The sequence below is a fragment of the Cervus canadensis genome, chromosome 18, assembly GCF_019320065.1.
Source record: "Cervus canadensis isolate Bull #8, Minnesota chromosome 18, ASM1932006v1, whole genome shotgun sequence".
Classification (NCBI taxonomy): domain Eukaryota; kingdom Metazoa; phylum Chordata; class Mammalia; order Artiodactyla; family Cervidae; genus Cervus; species Cervus canadensis.
The window spans coordinates 7,998,510-8,019,787 of NC_057403.1; the positions used below are offsets into that span (position 1 = coordinate 7,998,510).

Below are 21,278 nucleotides of genomic sequence, written 5' to 3' on the forward strand. Positions count from 1 at the left end.
AACCGGGGTCTCCTGCACTGGAGGCAGATTGTCTTTACCAACTGAGTCATCACGGAAACCCCTACAATAATAATACATAATCTTCTTTAAAATTTAGAAGGGAATGCATTTAGAATTGACCTCTTTTATGATGAAGGCAGTGATGGAGATATTTTTCCCTCCAGTAAGCTTCTTCTTAAACTTTCTTTCATGTTATCTTTCAATTTATTCTCAGTTGTCATTGCTTCCTCCAGGTCACCACCACTTCATCCTTCCTGCTGACTTTTTCATAAAATATACTGATTCTCTCATCATCGTTTCCTGTCACGTGAAACCTTGGCAATTTCATAAATCACACAAGGAAAGTTGGCTGTCAATGTCACAGATTTATATAAACCATCCTGCTCTAAGGCATCACTGTTGCCATCATTTAAAGGGGAGTATCTTGAATGACAAACAGCCTCCAGCCACCTGGCCGTAGGAATAACCTTTTTGTTACAGACGGTGCTTGGGATCTGGGGCAACTTCTCCCTTCTGTACCATCACCTCTTTCTTTACCACACTCAGTGCAGGATGAGAGTCACAGTTTTGATTTGCAAGCACCTGGCTATTGCCAACATTTTGGTCATTCTCTCGAAAGGAGTCCCTCAGACAATTATGGCTTTGAGGTTGAAACATTTTGCCAGTGATTTTGCCTGCAAACTTATTTTGTATGTTGAGAGAGTGGGCAGGGGTATGTCCATCGGCACCACCTGCCTCTTGAGTGTGTTTCAGACCGTCACGATCAGCCCCATGAACTCCTGTTGGAAGAATCTTAAAGTCAAAGCCCCAAAGTACATCGCCTTCTTCATTTCCTTCTGCTGGATCCAGTGCATGTTTGTAAATCTCATTTTTCCTCTGTATGCATTATATGTTTCTGGCAAAAGGTACAGCACAAACATGAGCAAAAAAACAGATTCAGGGTACTGTTCTGACATAGATCTTGAGAAAATCTCAGGCTCAATATATGTAGCTTTGATAGTGTTCCCTGAAATGTCATTTTCTGTGCTCATCTTCTGGGCCAGTGGCTCCATGATTCTCACCCTGTACAGACACAGTCAGCGAGTCCAGTATATTCACAAGGCTTGTGTTTCTCCCAGATCCTCTACTGAGTCCAGAGCAACCCAAAGCATCCTGGTCTTGGTGAGCACCTTCATGTGTTTCCACACCCTGTCCTGCATCTTCAATGTTAGTTTTGCTCTTTATCATAATCCAGGTTCGTGGTTGGTGTATACAACTGGCCTGATTAATGTGTGTTTTCCCGTTATCAGCCCCTTTCTGCTCATGAGCCGTGACTCCATTGTATCCAGTCTCTGCTTTCTGTACATGAAGAACTCGGTATTGCCTAATTTGATCAGAAAAACATAAAGTGTATGTTTTTAAAATTTTATCAAGGTATAGTTGATTTATAGTGTTGTGTTACTTCCAGGTGTATAAAAAAAGTGAATCAGTTGTATGTTTGTATGTATATCTACTCTTCTTAGATTCTCTTCCCATATCGGCCATTACAGAGTATTGAGTAGAGTTCCCTGTGCTATACAGTAGGTCCCTTCATTTTTGTTGTAAACCAGGCCTCGGGGTATGTGGGACTTGGTTCCCCGCCCAGGGATTGAACCCCTCTCCCTGCCTAGAAAGGACTTAGTCTTGACCACTGGACCATCTGGGAATTCCCCCTAGGTCCTTATTAGTTACCTCTTTTATATATAGCGGTGTATATTTAGGGCTTCCATGGTGACTTGATGGTAAAGAATCCAGCTGCCAATGCAGGAGACTCCAGTTCAATTCCTGGGTCAGGACGATCCCACAGGACACAGGGCAAACAAGCTCATGCACCACAATTTCTGAGCCTGTGTGCCTAGAGCCTGTGCTCTGCAAGAGAAATCACCGCAGTGAGGAGCCCAAACTCACTGCAACTAGAGAAAGCCCTCACACAACTATGAAGACCCAGGGCAGCCTAAATAAAATTCCACTTCTGATCCTTCAGTGTATAAAGGGTAAAGGTTATCCAGGCATACTTTATATGCCTATGATGCTTGCACCATGGGCTCAAATGTGGAAACAATCCACGTGCGAGTTCTTAGACCAGTTTAAATGAGGGCTTTCTGTTTGTTTCTTGCTTTGCTTTTTTATTTAAGATATTTTGCAAGGTTGAATTATATGTTATGTTAGTTTTAGGTGTACACAGCAAATGATTCAGTTTTTTTTTTTTCAGATTCTTTTCCCTTATATGTTATCTCAAAATATTGAGTGCAGTTCCCTGTTCTGTACACTAGGTCCTTATTGTTTAGCTATTTTATATATGGTAGTGTGTACATGTTAATTCAAACTTCCTAATTTATCCCTCTTCCCCCTTTTCCCTTTTAATAATCATAAGTTTGTTTTCTCTGTCTGTCAGTTTATTTGGATCTTTTGTAAAAAAAAAAAAAAAAGATTCCACATAAAAGCGATATTTTATTTTATTTGCTTTTGTCTGTCTGGCTTACTTCATTTAGTATGATAATCCCTAGGTCCATCCATGGTGCTGCAAATGGCATTATTTCATTCATTTTAAAGGCTGAGTAGTATTGCATTGTCTTTCATTACCATTTCTGGGGGCAGTGCTAAGATGGCGGAGGTATAGGATGGGGAGACCACATTCTCCCCGACAAATTCATGGAAAGAACATTTGAACGCTGAGCAAATTCCACAAAACAACTTCTGAATGCTGGTAGAGGACATCAGGCACCCAGAAGGCAGCCCATTGTCTTCAAAAGGAGGTAGGACAAAATACAAAGATAAAAAGAGAGACAAAAGACGTTGTGATGGAGATCCGTCCAGGGAAGGGAGTCTTAAAATAGGAGATGATTCCAAACACCAGGAAACACTCTCACCAGCGGGTCTGTGGGGAATTTTGGAATCTCAGAGGGCAACATAACCAGGAGGAAAAATAAATAAATAAATAAATAGATAAATTAAACCCACAGATTACGTGCCTAATGGCAACTCCCAGCGCTCACATCCACCACCAGCAAGTGGCTGAACAAGGACTGGCAGGCTGCATTGCTTAGGGTAAGGACTGGGCCTGAATGCCATGAGCGCAGTCTGAGGGAACTAATGTGAGATAGCAACACAGACTGTGGGATAGCCAGAAGGAAAGAGAAAAAAAGAGAGAGAGAGACAGAGAACTATCCTGCGAAAGCCCTAGCCTAAGGCATTTCCAGGCCCACTCACAGAACAAAGGACTGAGCAAATACCAGAGGAGAGCTAGCCAGCTGCAGATCGGCCAAGCCCCCGCCAAAGGAGGGAGGCAGGCGGGGTCAGCCAGAGCCAGAAAGGGGCAATCTCCGCCCCAGAGAGGCATCCTCTACCAAACTGCAAGCAGGTCCCCAGTTCTTAGCCAAGACTTCTTGGGATTCTGGACGGTTGACATCCACCGGGAGGGTCGCAGTCAGAGATCAGCTGCGCAGAAGAGACACACAGGGCACACCTGAGACTGGCGTGCCCGCTGCCACCCAGGAAACCAAGCGGCTTCGACCTGGGAAGTGATAAGACGCACTCCACACCTGGGGAGACTGTGCTAGCCAAGCACCTGGTCACCTGAGCTGCTCGGCCCTGGGAAGGGCAAAGAATGCAGGCCCAACTGATTCTGCACCGTTGTGGATACCCAAGAACCTGAATCTGAGCGACTTAGACCTGGGAAGTGTACGCAACCCAGGGCCCGCCTCAGACAGCTCCCCAGCAAAAGAACCTAGAGCCTCAGAAGTGTAGACTGGGAAAGCACACTTGCCCTGAGTAGCAGCAAACTCAGTGCGGCCGAGACACTGTGAGCACTCCCCACACATGCCAGTGATATTTGTTCGCGGTGTTCCTCCCTCCCCACAGCATGACTGAACAAGTGAGCCAAAATAAGTGACCACCTTTGCCCCCTTCTGTCAGGGCAGAAATTAGACACGGAGGAGACCAGCAAACAGAAGAAGCTAAAACAAACAGAGGGAACTGCTTTGGAAGTGACAGGTGCAACAGATTGAAGCCCTGTAGTTAGCACCGACTACATTGGAAGGGGCCTATAGATCTTGAGAAGTATAAACTGGGTCAAGAAACTATCTGAAACTGAACTGACACCACACTGCCTGCGACAGCTCCAGAGAACTACCTAGATATATTTTTACTATTATTATATTTTAAATTAAGAAAATTCTTTTTATTTTTAAGTCCTCTATTACTCCTTTAATTTTCATTTTTATAATCTACATTTCCCTTGCAAAAAATAAAAAAGACCCTGTTTTTAAAGCAAACTTTATGTATATATTTTATAATTTTAGTGACTTTGTTTTTTTAATATTGTATCTTTGAGAGTCTAACCTCTACTCTAGATTTTTAATCTTTGCACCTTGGTATTTGTTATCAATTTTCTACCTTTAAGAACACAATCTTCAGCACCCATTTTTACTTGCGAGTGTGATTACTGGCTTGATTGCTCTCTCCCCCTTTCCACTCTCCTTTTTCTCCACGAGGTTGCCTCTATCTCTTCCCTCTCCCTTCTCTTCTCTACCGAATGCTATGAACCTGTTTGTGTGTTCCTGGCTGTGGAGAACACTTAGGGAACTGATTACTGCCTGAATCTGTCTCTCTCCTTTTGATTCCCCCTTTTTTCCGCCTGGTCACCTCTGTCTCTTTCCTCCCTCTTCTCTTCTCTATGTAACTCTGTGAACCTCTCTAGGGGTCCAGACTGTAGAGAGCACATAGGGAATGGATTACTGGCGAGCTTGCTCTCTCTCTCCTTTTGATTCCCACTCTTCCCCTCCTGGTCACCTCTATCTCCCTCCTCCCTCTTCTCTTCTCCATGTAACTCTGTGAACGTCTTCAGATGTCCCTCACTCTGGAGAAGCTTTTCATCATTAACCTAGATGGTTTATCATTGGTGCTGTATAGATGGAGAAGTCTTGAGGCTACTGAAAGAATAAGACTGAAAACCAGAGGCAGGAGGCTTAAGTCCAAAACCTGAGAACACCAGAGAATTCCTGATTCCAGAGAACATTAATCAATAAGACCTCATCCAAAAGCCTCCATGCCTACCCTGAAACCAAGCAACACCCAAGAGCGAACAGGATCCAGAGGAAGACATACCATGCAAACTCTCCAGCAAAGCAGGGACATAGCCCTGAGCTTCATTATACAGGCTGCCCAAAGTCACAGCAAACCCACTGACATCTCAAAACTCATTATTGGACACTTCATTGCACTCTACAGAGAAGAAATCCAGTTACACCCACCAGAAACCCAACACAGTCTTCCCTAACCAGGAAACCTTGACAAGCCACCTGTCCAACCCCACTCACAGTGAGGAACCTCCACAATAAAGAGGAACCACAAACTGCCAGAATACAGAAAGGCCACCTCAAACACAGCAATCTAAACAAGGTGAAAGGGCAGAGAAATACTCAGAAGGTAAAGGAACGTGATAAATGCCTATCAAATCAACCAAAAGAGGAGGAGATAGGGAGTCTGAAAAAGAATTCAGAATAATGATAGTAAAAATGATCCAAAATCTTGAAAACAAAATGGAGTTAGAGATAAATAGCCTGGAGACAAGCACTGAGAACATGCAACAAATGTTTAACAAGGACCTAGAAGAAATAAAGAGTTAATCAATAATGAATAATGCAATCAATGTGATCAAAAACACTCTGAAGGGAACCAACAGTAGAACAACAGAGGCAGAAGATAAGATAAGGAAGGTAGAAGACAGAATTGTAGAAATAAATGAAGCAGAGACGGAAAAAGAAAAAAGAATAAAAAGAAATGAGGACAACCTCAGAGACCTCTGGGACAATGTTAAACACCCCAACATTCGAATCATAGGAGTGCCAGAAGAAGAAGACAAAAAGAAAGGCCGTGAGAAAAAACCTAAGGAGCTAATAGTTGAAAACTTCCCCTAAACTGGGGAAGGAAATAGTCACCCAAGCCCGAGAGTCCCAAACAGGATAAATCCAAGGTGAAACACCCCAAGACACACATTAATCACATAAACAAAGATCAAGCACAAAGAACAGATATTAAAAGCAGCAAGGGAAAAACAAAAAATAGCATACAAGGGGATTCCCATAAGGATAACAGCTGATATTTCAATAGAAATTCTTCAGGCCAGACGGAAATGGCAGGACCTACTTAACATGATGAAAGACAAAAACCTACAACCCAGATTACTGTACCCAGCAAGGATCTCATTCAGATATGAAGAATTCAAAAGCGTTACAGACAAGCAAAAGCTGAGAGAATTCAGCACCACCAAACCAGTTCTTCAACAAATGCTAAAGGATCTTCTCTAGACAGGAAACACAGAAAGGGTGTCTAAACTCAAACCCAAAACAACAAAGTAAATGCCAACGGGATCATACTTTTCAATAATTACATTAAAAATAAATGGGTTGAATACCCCAACCAAAAGACAAAGACTGGCTGAATCAATACAAAAACAAGACCCCTATATACATTGTCTACAAGAGACCCACCTCAAAACAAGGGACACATACAGACTGAAAGTGAAGGGCTGGAAAAAGATACCCCAAGCAAATAGAGACCAAAAGAAAGCAGGAGTAGTAATACTCTTATCAGGTAAAATAGACATTAAAATAAATGCTGTGAAAAGAGACAAAGAAGGACACTACATGATGATCAAAGAATGAATCCAAGAAGAAGCTATAACAAATCTAAACATATATGCACCCAACATAGGAGCACAGCATTAGGTAAGGCAAATGCTAACAAGTATGAAAGGGGAAATAAACAATAGCACAATAATAGTGGGAGACTTCAAACCCCACTCACACCTATGGATAGATCAACTAAACAGAAAATTAGCACGGAAACACAAACTTCAAATGATACAGTGGGCCAGTTAGACCTAATTGATATCTATAGGACATTTCACCACAAAACAATCAATTGCACTTTTTCTCAAGTGCACATGGAACCTTCTCCAGGATAGATCACATGCTGGGCCATAAATATAGCCTTGGTAAATTCAAAAAAATTGAAATCATTCCAAGCTTCTTTTCTGACCACAGTGAAATAAGATTAGATGTCAATTACAGGAGAAAAACTATTAAAAATTCCAACATATGGAGGCTGAACAACACACTTCTGAATAACCAACAAATCACAGAAGAAATCAAAAAAGAAATCAAAATATGCATATAAATGAACGAAAATGAAAACACAACAACCCAAAACCTACGGGACACTGTGAAAGCAGTGCTAAGGGGAAGGTGCATAGCAATACAGGCTTACCTCAGGAAACAAGGAAAAGGTCAAATAAATAACCTAACTCTACACTTAAAGCAACTAGAAAAGGAAGAAATGAAGAACCCCAGGGTCAGTAGAAGGAAAGAAATCTTAAAAAATAGGGCAGAAATAAATGCAAAAGAAACAAAAGAGACCGTAGCAACAATCAAAGCAAAAAGCTGGCTCTTTGAGAAGATAAATAAAATTGAAAAACCATTAGCAAAACTCATCAAGAAACAGAGGGAGAAGAATCAATCAACAAAATTAGACATGAAAATGGAGAAATCACAACAGACAACACAGAAATACAAACGATCGTAAGAGACTACTATTAGCAACTATATGCCAATAAAATGGGCCACTTGGGAGAAATGGACGAATTTTTAGAAAAGTATAACTTTCCAAAACTGAACCAGGAAGAAATAGAAAATCTTAACAAACCCATCACAAGCATGGAAATCGAAACTGTAATCAGAAATCTTCCAGCAAACAAAAGCCCAGGACCAGATGGCTTCACAGCTGAATTCTAGCAAAAATTTAGAGAAGCGTGAACACCTATCCTACTCAAACTCTTCCAGAAAATTGCAGACGAAGGCAAACTTCCAAACTCATTCTATGAAGCCACCATCACCCTAATGCCAAAACCAGACAAAGATGCCACAGAAAAAAAGAAAACTACGGACCAATATCACTGATGAACATAGATGCAAAGATCCTTACCAAAATTCTAGCAAACAGAATCCAACAACATAATAAAAAGACTACACATTATGACCAAGCAGGCTTTATCCCAGGGATGAAAGGATTCTTCAATATCAGCAAATCAATCAGTTCAATACCCCATATTAACAAATTGAAAGATAAAACCATATGATTATCTTTAGATGCAGAGAAAGCCTTTGAGAAAACTTAACATCCATTTATGAAAAAACCCTCCAGAAAGCAGGAATAGAAGGAACATATCTCAACATAATAAAAGCTTTATATGACAAAACCACAGCAAACATTACCCTCAATGGTGAAAAATTGAAAGCATTTCCCCTAAAGTCAGGAACAAGACAAGGGTGCCCACTCTCACCACTACTATTCAACATAGTTTTGGAAGTTTTGGCCACAGCAATCAGAAAACAAAAACAAATAAAAGGAATCCAGATTGGAAAAGAAGAAGTAAAACTCTCACTGTTTGCAGATGACATGATCCTCTACATAGAACACACTAAAGACTCCGCCAGATTTTTACTAGAGCAAATCAATGAATATAGTAAAGTTGCATGATATAAAATTAACCCACAAAAATCCCTTGCATTCCTATACACTAACAATGAGAAAACAGAAAGAGAAATTAAGGAAACAATTCCATTAACCATTGCAATGAAAAGAATAAAATACTTAGGAATATATCTGCCTAAAGAAACAAAAGACATATATATATATATTATATATATATAATATATTATATATATATATATAATATATTATATATATATAAAACTATAAAACGCTAATGAAAGAAATCGAAGATGACACAAACAGAGAAATGTACCATGTTAATGGATTGGAAGAATCAATATAGTGAAAATACACTATACAATATAGTGAGTATACTACCCAAAGCAATCTATAGATTCAACACAATCCCTATCAAGCTACCAATGGTATTTTTCACAGAACTAGAACAAATAATTTCACAATTTGTATGGAAATACAAAAAACTTCGAATAGTCAAAGCATTCTTGAGAAAGAAGAATGGAACTGGAAGAATCAACCAGCCTGACTTCAGGCTATACTACAAAGCTACAGTCATCAAGACAGTATGGTACTGGCACAAAGACAGATATATAGATCAATGGATCAGAATTGAAAGCCCAGAGATAAATCTATGTACCTATGTACACCTTATCTTCGACAAAGGAGGCAAGGATATACAATGGAAAAAAGACAATCACTTTAACAGTTCTAATGAGATGGATGAAACTGGAGCCCATTATACTGAGTGAAGTAAGGCAGAAAGATAAAGAACATTACAGCATACTAACACATATATATGGAATTTAGAAAGATGGTAACGACAACCCTATATGCAAAACAGAAAAAGAGACACAGAAGTACAGAACAGACTTTTGAACTCTGTGGGAGAAGGTGAGGGTGGGATGTTGCGAAAGAACAGCAAGTATATTATCTATGGTGAAACAGGTCACCAGCCCCAGGTGGGATGCATGAGACAAGGCTCGAGCCTGGTGCACTGGGAAGACCCAGAGGAATCGGGTGGAGAGGGAGGTGGGAGGGGGGATCGGGATGGGGAATACGTGTAAATCTATTGCTGATTCATGTCAATGTATGACAAAACCCACTGAAAAAATAAATAAATTAAAAAAAAATAAATGGAAGAAAAAAATAAAAATGTAAAAAAAAAAAAAAAAGACAATCTCTTTAACAAGTGGTGCTGGCAAAACGGGTCAACCACTTGTAAAAGAATGAAACGAGAACACTTTCTAACACCACACACAGAAATAAACTCAAAACGGATTAAAGATCTAAATGTAAGACAAACTATAAAACGCCTAGAGGAAAACATAGGCAAAACACTCTCTAACATAAATCACAGCAGGATCCTCTAGGACCCACCTCCCAGAGTAATGGAAATAAAAGCAAAAATAAACAAATGGGACCTAATGAAACTTAAAAGCTTTTCCACAACAAAGTAAACCATAAGCAAGGTGAGAAGACAGAGATCTGAATGGGAGAAAATAATACCAAATGAAACAACTGACAAAGAATTAATTTCAAAAGTGTATAAAGCAGCTTATGCAGCTCAATTCAGGAAAAATAAATGGCCCAATTAAAAAAATGGGCCAAAGAACTGAACAGACATTTCCCCAAAGAAGACATACAGATGGCTAACAAACACATGAAAAGATGCTCAACATCACTCGTTACCAGAGAATGCAAATCAAAACCACAGTGAGGTACCGTCTCACCCTAGTCAGAATGGCTGCCTTCAAAAAGTCTACAAACAATACATGCTGGAGTGGGTTTGGAGAAAAGGGAACACTCTTACACTGTTGGTGGGAATGCAAACTAGTACAGCCGCTATGGAGAACAGTGTGGAGATTCCTTAGAAAACTGGAAATAGAACTGCCATATAACCCAGCAATGCCACTGCTGGGCATATACACTGAGGAAACCAGGATTGAAAGAGACATGTGTACCTGAATGTTCATTGCAGCACTGTTTACAATAGCTAGGACATGAAAGCAACCTAGATGTCCATTGCGAGACAAATAGATTATAAAGCTGTGGAAGATGTACACAGTGGAATATTACTCAGCTATTAAAATGCATTTGAATCAGTTCTAATAAGGTGGATGAAACTGGAGCCTATTATACAGAGCAAAGTAAGAGAGAAAGAAAAACACCAATACAGTATATTAACTCATACATATGGAATTTGGAAAGATGGCAAAAATGACTCTATATGCAAGACAGCAAAAGAGACACAGATGTAAAGAACAGAGTTTTGGACTCTGTGGGAGAAGGCAAGGGTGGGATGATTTGAGAGTATAGTACTAAAACATGTGTATTGCCATATTTGAAATAGATCACCAGCCCAGGTTCAATGCACGAGATAGGGAGCTCAGGGTCAGTGTTCTCGGATGACCCTGAGGGACAGGATGCGGAGGGAGGTGAGAGGGGGTTCAGAATGGGGTATACATGTAAACTCATAGATGATTCATGTGAATGCATGGCAAAATCCATTACAATACTGTAATTAATTAGCCTCCAATTAAATTAATTAAAATTTTGTAAAACAAGAATTTTCCAGAAAAAGAAAAAAACCCATCTTTCTGATGAGTGGAGTATAAAACTAAAGGTAGAGCTCCAGAGCAAGCTTCAGAGTTGATGTCACACCATCCTTGTATCAGAAAACTTGGCTTTAATGACCAACTCATTGTCCCATCTCCAGACTGTCCTTGGGAGAAATATGGTAGCTTCCCAGGGGTTCTGAAAGCTATGTGGAGGGCAGAAGGGACAGCCAGGTGTCCTCGAATCCCTACAGCCCAGAGACCAAACCTTTGTCTCTGAAAGAAGCAGTTACCATAGAAGACTGAAATCAGGAAAACATTAAGGACAGAATGAAGAACTGGGATCTCCCATTCCAGAGGGTAGCTTTCCTGCCCTATACAGACAATAAAAAATGAGAGCAGGATCATCCATTTCTGCCACCTAAGTGGGAAGATCCCCCAAAAGCATCAGGCCTATATTTCAGTGCTTTAACCCCAGTAAAGAAATGAGTGGAAATTCCTGTGCAAGAAGGTATGACACAGTCTGCCTCTGACTAATTCCAAATCCTTTCAGCCAGAGCTTTCTTCATGCACAGTAGAGACACTGAAACTCAGGACTCAGGAGCATAAGCCTTTGACTGTGTGGATCACAACAAACTGTGGAAAATTCATCAACACATGGGAATACCACATCAACTTACCAGCCTCCTAAGAAACCTGTATCTAGGTCAGGAGGCAACAGTTAGAACCAGTCATGGAACAAGGGACTGGTTCCAAATTGGTGAATATGTCAAGGCTGTATATTGTCACCCTGTTTATTTCACTTCTATGCAGAGTACATCAAGCCAAATGCCAGGCTGGAGGAAGCAGAAAGCTGGAATCAAGCTTGCTGGGAGAAATATCAATAACCTCAGATATGCAGATGACACCACCCTTATAGCAGAAAACAAAGAGGAACAGAAGATCCTCTTGATGAAAGTGAAAGAGAACAGTGAAAAAGCTGGCTTAAAACTCAATATTCAAAAAACGAGGATCATGGCATCTGGACCCATGACTTCACGGCAAAAGAAGGGGGGAAAATGGAAACAGTGACAGACTTCATTTTCTTAGGCTCCCAAATCATTGTACATGGTAACTCAGCCATGAAATTAAAAAACACTTGCTGCTTGGAAGAAAAGCTATAACACACCAGCACAGCATACTAAAAAGCAGAGACATTACTTTGCTGACAAGCTCCATCTAGTCAAAGCTATGGTTTTTCTAGTAGTCATGTATGGATGTGAGAGTCGGACCATCAAGAAAGCTCAGTGCCAAAGACTTGATGCTTTTGAACCATGGTGTTGGAGAAGACTCTTGAAAGTCCCTGGGACTGGAAGGAGATCAATCCAGTCAATTCTAAAGGAAATCAGTCCTGAATGTTCACGGGAAGGACTGATGTTGAAGCTGAAGCTCCAATACTTTGGCCACCTGATACTAAGAACTGACTCATCAGAAAAGACCCAGATGCTCAGAAAGATTAAAGGTAGTAGGAGAAGGGGATGACAGAGGGTGACATGGTTGGATGGCATCCAAGACTTGATGGACATGAGTTTCACCAAGGTTAATGAGTTGCTGATGGACAGGGAAGCCTGGTGTGCAGAAGTCCATGGGTTGCAAAGAGCTGATGGGGTGACTGAACTGAAGGCAATCATTGGCCTACTTCCAGGGGAGAAAATGGAGTTGAGGTGTGAACCATAAATGGTAGAGAAAGGTCAACTCAAGGATTTGGCTCCAGGCCCAAAGAGAGCCATGGTGGGTATGTCAGTGACTAGAAGCCTTCCGTGTTCCATGAAAAAAGGCCCTGAGAGTGCTGTAAAGACAGATCAGTGCTCCAGCCAACACTGAAAAGCCACCCTCAAGACCTAAAGATATTCCTTCACTATCATTTATGTTCTTCTAGCTCTAACGACCACCTAAGTCTTTGCCCAGGATCTAAAACTGCGTAGTTTAGTGGAGGATCAGAGATGCAGGAAAGATAAGAGGTAGAGCTATTTTGAGTACAAGAAAGAAGGTCCCATACAGGGACTTCCCTAGTGGTCTGGTGGCTGAGACTCCAAGCCCCTATTGCAGGGGGTGTGCAAGTTTGACCCCTGATCATGGAACTAGATTCCACTAGCTGCAACTAATAGTGTGCATGCCACAACCAAGACCCAGCACAGTCAAGTAAATGAATAAATGAACACACACACAAAAAAATTCTTATGTCGTGCTCAAGTTTAATTCTTGTGTGTTTTTTCTTTGTTTCCAGAATAAAAGCCTGGTAGACTCACAACTGACTTTATAAGTGGGTTGGGTGTGGTTGTGGAGGAATCCCTAAGATCAAACAACCTGTTTACAAAGGCAACAGATTTCTGAGTTGTGTAGAAATCCTAATCACTTCAAAATAACCTTCATCATGAAAAATCACAAGCTTCTCTCAAACACATCAGTGGTCTCTTTGGAGATACTCACAGGAGACTCACAATTGGTTTTGGTAATTAGCAACTCAAAAAAAGTTTTTCAGTAAGATCATTAGCTTCTCAAGCTGGCCCTGTCATAGCCACTTCAAGTGAAATGATAATTGCAGATCTGAAGGAGGATGAGATCACAACTCATAAACCTTTATCTAGGGGTCTACTGCCTCCCTCCCACTCATGTCCTGACTGCCATGACCTTCACCCTGAGCCCAGCATCCTTCTCATGAGAAGCAATCAGAAGGAGTCGAGTGCTTTGTATTTCAGTCTAAGAGGCAGCGTCCGTAAGGAAGGAGGTCTGAGTAAGTGTTCATGTTTGGAAAAGGGATCTTTCTGTGGGCTGGGGGTAGAGTTGGAACAGATCCAGTGGCAAAGCAGGTCAGGAAGGCAGAACAATTCCTTAGGAGAGAGTTTAGGTAAAGCAACATCAAGATCTTTGTTGTTCAGTCCCCCAGGTGTGTCCGACTCTTTGCAACCCCACTGACTGCAGCACACCAGGCTTTCCTTTCCTTCACTGTCTCCCAAAGTTTGCTCAGACTCATGTCCATCGAGTCAGTGATGCCATCCGCCCATCTCACCCTCTGTCCTCCCCTTTTCCTCCTCCTTTCAATCTTTCCCAGCATCAGGTAACACTGAACTTGACAGCTCCTGAAGCTATTTTGTGAAACTCTTACTGTGGAGGACTCACAGGAACAACCCTAATGATCATAATGAGGAATCATTTTAAAAAGCATGTGTTTTTCTTGCAGCATGTGAACTCTTAGCTGCAGCATGTGGGATCTATTTTCCTAACCAGGAATCAAACCCAGGCTCCCTGCATTGGGAGGGCAGAGTCTCAGTCACTGGACAACCAGAGACATGCCAAAAGATCATCTTCAAGGAGCTTAAGTGTTGTGTTTTTAACTTCAATCTGTTGTAATGTTACCTTTCAGCAATTCTAGATTAATTTTAAATTTGTATTAAAAGTGTTATCATACTGCCTCTATGCTTTCCAGAAAGACTAGGATAGAAGACTAATGATTTTCTAATCCTCTACAGAAAGCATGAATGTGAATTTGTTTGAAGAACAGAAATGATTTTTTATATATTTATGTCTATCACTAGGCCTATAACGTGCTTACTGGACATAGCAATCGTGCCTTTTCTGAAACATTTGTGGTCTGATGATGATGGTGAGATTGCTTTCCCTCTTCAAGATAGAGAAGCAGCATTTCAGGAAAAGGCAGCTTTATAATGGTGAGTTTTGGAATACACTTGTCAGGACCAAATGGATCTTCTCATATGTTGTCTAATCTCATATTCTAATACCAATTCAAAAGACACATTCATTTCTTTATGGTTTCACTTTTGCAACACACAAGAGTCAATATTCTCCAGATTGTACTTTACATGGGTCTAGGATGGTAATATTCTTCACAACTCTTGTTATATTGTAGTCTCACTTAACCTCGATTTTAAAAAGACCTAAGGATTTAGATCAAAAATATTATTTCATTTCTATCCTACACTCATATATCATATACTAGTATTTCATGGTTCATGGTTTATTAAAGCAATATTGTCCAAGACTTTTTTTGATAGATACCATAGCTAATTTGTGCCTGGCATGTTAGGAATGCATCTTTCTCTTGCAAAACTTATATTGAGGAAATCTTGCATTCATTAAATCCAATATGGACAGGAGGTACTTTCCTACAGGACTGTGTGTCTCTGTCTGTGTACATGTTAGTGGCTCAGTTTGTGACCCCATGGACTATAGCTCACCAGGCTCCTCTGTTTATAGGATTTCCCAGGCAAGAATATTGGAGTGGGTTTCCATTTCTGAATCCAGGGAATCTTTTTGATACGTTATTGACCTACAGAACAAATACTTATGCAGATATGGAAACCTTCTGCAATGAAAATTTTAATATACAAACACTATGGAATAAACTCCAATACTCTGGCCACCTGATGTGAAGAATTGACTCATTGGAAAGGACCCTGATGCTGGGAAAGATTGAAGGCAGGAATAGAAGGGGACGACAGAGGATGAGATGGTTGGATGGGGTCACCGACTCAAAGGACATGAGTTTGAGGAACATCCAGGAGCTGGTGATGGACAGGGAGGCCTGGTGTGCTGCCGTCCCAGGGGTCACAAAGAATCGGACACGACTGAATGACTAAACTGAACTAATAGAATAAACTGTATGATACAAAAACAAAACTAAATTTCAGACTGCATTCTTCACAAACACAGCTGAAGTGCTTGGTTGGTGCCTCACAGTGGTTAGGGCACTGTCTTGGACTCAGCCTACCAGGTTCTTACCACCACTCAGCCCGTAATCAGCGTGTGAATTGACACAGATCCCTTGATCTCTCTGTACCTAGGATCTCCTTATATTTGCAGTAAATCAGTGCCAGTCCCTACCCCATGCAGTTATGAACAGCAAACACCTGGCAGAATGGCCTCCAGGGAGTTGGCAACAAGAATGTCGTGCTCCTCTCAGACTTTAGCTGGAATCCTGGGTGCTTCCTCTCTTACCTTAATCTCTTCCTTTACTAGAATAAATGTGGGTTGAAGGTCACAGATTTGACCTCAGGCACAGACTGTACTAACTTTATGGTCATTCCCTTTAAGGCATCTCCGTGACAATGGCAGGCTCTAACTGAAGCTTGTCTTCAGTGATTTAGCCATTCAAATGTGTTCTCTATGTACCCAAACCTGGCAGGGTGTGTCCATTGACTCTCCTGGCTTAAGTGTCTCCAGCCATCAAGATCAGCTCCAGGAAATACAGGTGGGTGGAACTTAAAGCAATAGCTCCTAAGGAAGGGACTTCCCTGTGGTCCAGAGGTTAAGACTGTGCTCTCAATGCAGGGGTTCCAGGTTCAATCCCTGGTCAGGGAACTAGAAGCCACATGCAATATCCGAGAATTTACATGCCGTAACTAAGAGTCTGCATGCCATTAACTAAGACCTGGTGCAGGCAAATAGATAAATAAAAAGACAAAATATATAAAATCATTTAACAACAACAACCAAAAAATCTCCTGAGCATATCAGAGTCTCCACTTTGCATTACTGGAGAGTATATAAATTCTTTCTCAAAATTTCTGTATGAAAACTATGTCTACTGTTCATTATAATTCCTGGTCTTTAGGAACAGATTATGTGGTCACAAGTCGTATGTCTCTGTACACATTATTTTCCCCATGAATATGATGCCAAACAGAGCAACACATCAACACAAAGCATGAAAACTTAGGATACTGCTGTGCTGAATTTTATGACAAAATCAGCGATTCACTGTAGGCAGCAGTGTTATTATTCTCTGATGTTTCATTTTTGTAGTTATGATCCCAGCTTACAGCTCCCCTCCTTCACAGACACAGGCAGCAGATGAGACACACAGAAACAGCCTTTCCCAAGCCTCTTCCACATTTTTTGGAAATACATGTTTTCTTTAAAAAAAAATTACAGACATGTTCCCAGGTTATAACTGCATAATATCTCAGTGACATTTCAGGAATGATTGCACCTCTGGAGACAACAACTAGATCAAGAAACAGAATGTTCTCAGTTCCCATGAAATTCCTTTTACCCCTTCTAACTCACTGTTTCCAAGACTATAGCTTTGTTGGGTGTATTTGTAGGCCTGGATTGTTGGGTACACATTGACAACTATTGTGACATTTAATTCTAGATCACTTTGCCTGTCTTGGCCTTCACATGAAAGATATCATACAGCATCTTTCATTTGGACTTTTGTCCTCCATTCCATTACATCTTTGTGAATTTATCTTTATTGTTTTATATTATTGTTGATTTTTCATTATCATTGCTATATAGGACTTCATTGTGTGACTATCAAAGGGCTAACTGATCATTCAGCTGTTAATGGGTATTAAGAGTTTTGGGCTATTACAAGTAATGATTAGGGCTCTCATATAAATTCTATTAATATAACTAATCTTTGGGTGATATATATACAAAATGTTGTTGAATATATTCATAGAAGTGGATTTCTAGGAACAGGATTACATCTGGTCTGCTAAGCAGATACCACAGTTATCCAAAATGTCTGTACCAATTTGAACACCCACCATCAGTGTATGAGATTCTTGGTTCATCCACAGCTATGCCAAAACTTAGCATTTCTGTCATTTCTGTTTCAGACTTCTTGATGGTATTTGATGACATATAGGCAGTGGTTATATTTTAATTGACCTGATTGCCAAGGATGTGGAATATTTTTCCACGTCTTATCCGTTGAAGAAATTCTTTCTCCAGGATTCTCCTGAAAGACTCTGTCCACTGTATATTCTATCTTGTGGGTTTTAGGACATACTTGCGTATTTCTAAGTTATATTTGTGTCTCTGTGTGCGTATTAATGAGATCCAGTCTTAATTTTAATGTGTGCAAAAGTTATCTCACCATATGGTTTATATATACTGAGCTCTTAAGTATATTTCAAATATTTATCTATTTAGCTGCACTGGGTCTTGATCATGTGGTATCTTTGTTGTATCATGCGGGACCTTCTGTTGTGGTACACAGACTCTCTAGTTGCAGATCCCAGGCTTAGAAACCCCGTGGAATATATAGGGTCTTAGTTGCCCAATCAGGTATCAAACCTGTGTCCCCTACATTGCAAGGCAGTTTCTTAACTACAAGACAACCAGGGAAGTACCTTTAGCATATATTTTAGATTGTAAGACCCTAGAATAACTCCTGTCTTTTTTTCTAAAATAATACATTATCTTCTTTAAATACCAGCTGAGCCACACGAGAAGCCCAAGAATTCTGAAGTGGGTATTCTTGGAGTGGGTAAGATTATCCCTTCTCTAGTGGATCTGCCTGACCCATGAATCGAACTAGAGTCTCCTGCACTGCATGCAGATTCTTTACCGACTGAGCCATCAGGGAAGTCCCTAAAATAACATATTATCTTCTTTAAAATTTAGAAGAGAATGCATTTAGAATTGACCTGTTTTATGATGAGGGCACTGATGGAGATATTTTTTTCCTCCAGTAAGCTTCTGCTTAAAAGGTGGTTTTATGCTATCTTTCAATTTACTCTCACTTGTCATTGCTTCCTCCAGGTCACCACCACTTCATCCTTCCTGCTGACTTCTTTGTAAAATAGACTGATTCTCTCATCATCGCTTCCTGTCTCGAGAAGCCTTGGCAATTTCACAAAAGCACACAAGGAGAATTGTCTCTCGATGTCACAAACTGATATGAGCCAGTCTGCTGTGAGGAGTCACTGTTGTCATCATATAAAGGGGAGTACCTTGAATGACACAACAGCCTCCAGCCAACTGGCCATTGGAATAACCTTCCTGTTACAGACTGTGCTTGGGATCTGGGGCAACCTCTCCCTTCTGTACCGTTACCTCTTTCTTTACCACACTCAGTGCAGGTTGAGGGTCACAGATTGGATTTGCCAGCACCTGACTATAGCCAACATTTTCGTCATTCTTTCGAAAGGAGTCCCTCAGACAATTACAACTTTGAGGTTGAAATATTTTGCCAGTGATTTTGCCTGCAAACTCATTTTGTATGTTGAGAGAGTGGGCAGGAGTATGTCCATTGGCACCACCTGCATCTTGAGTGTGTTTCAGACCATCACAATCAGCCCGAAGAACTCCTGTTGGAAGAATATTAAAGTCAAAGCCCCAAAGTACGTTGCCTTCTCCATTTCCTTCTGCTGGATCCAGTGCCTGTTTGTAAATCTCATTTTTCCCATGTATGCATATGTTTCTAAAAAATGGCGCTTCACAAACATGACAAATACAACAGATTCAGGGTACTGTGCTGCCGCAGATGCTGAGAATATCTCAGGCTCAATATATGCAGCTTTGGTAGTGATCCCTGAAGTTTCATTTTCTGTGCTCATCTTATGGGCCAGTAGCTCCATGATTCTCACCCTGTACAGACACAGTCGGCGAGTCCAGTATATTCACAAGGCTAGTGTGTCTCCCAGAACCCCTGCTGAGTCCAAAGCCACCCAAAGCATCCTGCTCTTGGCGAGCACCTTCATGTGTTTCCACACCCTGTCCTGCATCTTTAACATTCTTCTGGCTATTTTTCATAAGCCCAGTTGGTTGTTGGTGTATACAACTGGCCTGATTAATGTGTGTTTTCCCTTTATCAGCCCCTTTCTGCTCATGAGCCGTGACTCCATTCTATCCAGTCTCTGCTTTCTGTACATGAAGAACTCAGAATCCCCTAATCTTATCAGAAAAGCGTAAATTGTATGTTTTTAAAATTTTATCAAGGTTTAGTTGATTTACAGTGTTGTGCTAGTTCCAGGTATATAAAAAGTGAATCCGTTATACGTATATGTGTATATCTACTCTTTTTAGATCTTTCCTCATGTAGGCAATTACAGAGTATTGAGCAGAGTGGCTATACAGTAGGCCACTTCTTTTTTGTTGTAAACCAGGCCTCGGGACATGTGGGACTTGTTTCCCTGACCAGGGATTGAACCCCTTCTCCCTGCCTAGAGAGGGCTTAGTCTTAACCACAGGACCACCTGGGAAGTCTCCACTAGGTCCTCAGGAGGTACCTATTTTATATTTAGTAGTGTATATTTGGGGCTTCCATGGTGCCTGGGTGTGAAAGAATCCGGCTGGCAACGCAGGAGACTCCAGTTCGATTCCTGGGTCGGGAAGATCCCACATACCACAGGGGAACTAAGCCCATGCACCTCAACTGCTGAGCCTGTGTGCCTAGAGCCTGTGCTCTGCAAGGGAAGCCACCACATTGAGGAGCCCATGCTCACTGCAGCTAGAAAAAGCCCACATGCAACAACCAAGACCCAGTATAGCCTAAATAAATAAATAAATAAAATTCCACTTGAGATCCCTTTAGGTATAAAGGGTAAAGGTTTTCCAAGGCATATTTTATATGCCTAGATATTTGCACCATGGTCTCAATGTAGAAACCATCCATGAGCAAGACTTAGCCCAGGTTTAAAATGAGGGCTTTTGTTGTGTTTTGTTTTCCTATTTTAATTTTAGATATTCTATTGAAGTATAGTTATTTAGTTTAAATGTGACACAGCAAGTGACTCACTTATATATATATAATATATTTTTTTCTTTTTCAGATTCTTTCCCCTCATAGATTATCATAATATTGAGTGCAGTGCCCTGTGTTGTACACTGGTCTTTGTTCCTTATCTATTTTATATATAGTTAGTGTGTATATTTCTAAAATTCCAACTGCTATGTCCCTCCTCCCTCCTTTTTCCCTTTTGATACATAAATTTCTCTCTATCTTTGAGCTCTATCTGTTTGGTAAATAAGCTCAATTTCTATCTCTTTGAAAAAAAGATTCCACATAGAAGCAAATTGATATGCCTATTTGTTTTCTCTGTCGGTGACTTCTTAGTATCATATCTAGGTCCCATCCATGGTGCTGCAAATGGAATTTATTATTGCTTTTATGGCTGAGAATATTCATTGTGTTTATAATACCATAATCTTCTTTTATCCATTATCCACGTGATGACACTGAGGTTGTTTCCATGTCTTAGCTACTGGTACAGTGCTGCTATGAACATTGGGATGCATTTATCTTTCTCTGGATACTATGCCCAGGGTGGGATTGCTTGATCAATATGGTATTAGTGCTCTATTTTTAGATTTATTTAAGGAAACTGCAGCCTGTTTCTTGATAAGTGCTGAACCAATTTACTTTCCTACCACCATGAAGCCGAGGATTCCCTTTCTCCA

The 21,278-nt window shown here is 40.7% G+C and overlaps 1 protein-coding gene and 1 pseudogene across 1 annotated transcript; both read left to right on the plus strand.

The window, feature by feature from the left end:
- The first annotated feature begins 355 nt into the window (after window positions 1-355).
- Window positions 356-1,386, plus strand: LOC122420657 (annotated as a pseudogene).
- Window positions 1,387-18,761: 17,375 nt separating this feature from the next.
- On the plus strand, window positions 18,762-19,790 carry LOC122420459 (vomeronasal type-1 receptor 4-like). The gene has a single exon (XM_043435588.1). It carries the CDS (start codon window positions 18,762-18,764, stop codon window positions 19,788-19,790), a length of 1,029 nt encoding a protein of 342 aa, XP_043291523.1.
- The last annotated feature ends 1,488 nt before the right edge of the window (window positions 19,791-21,278 follow it).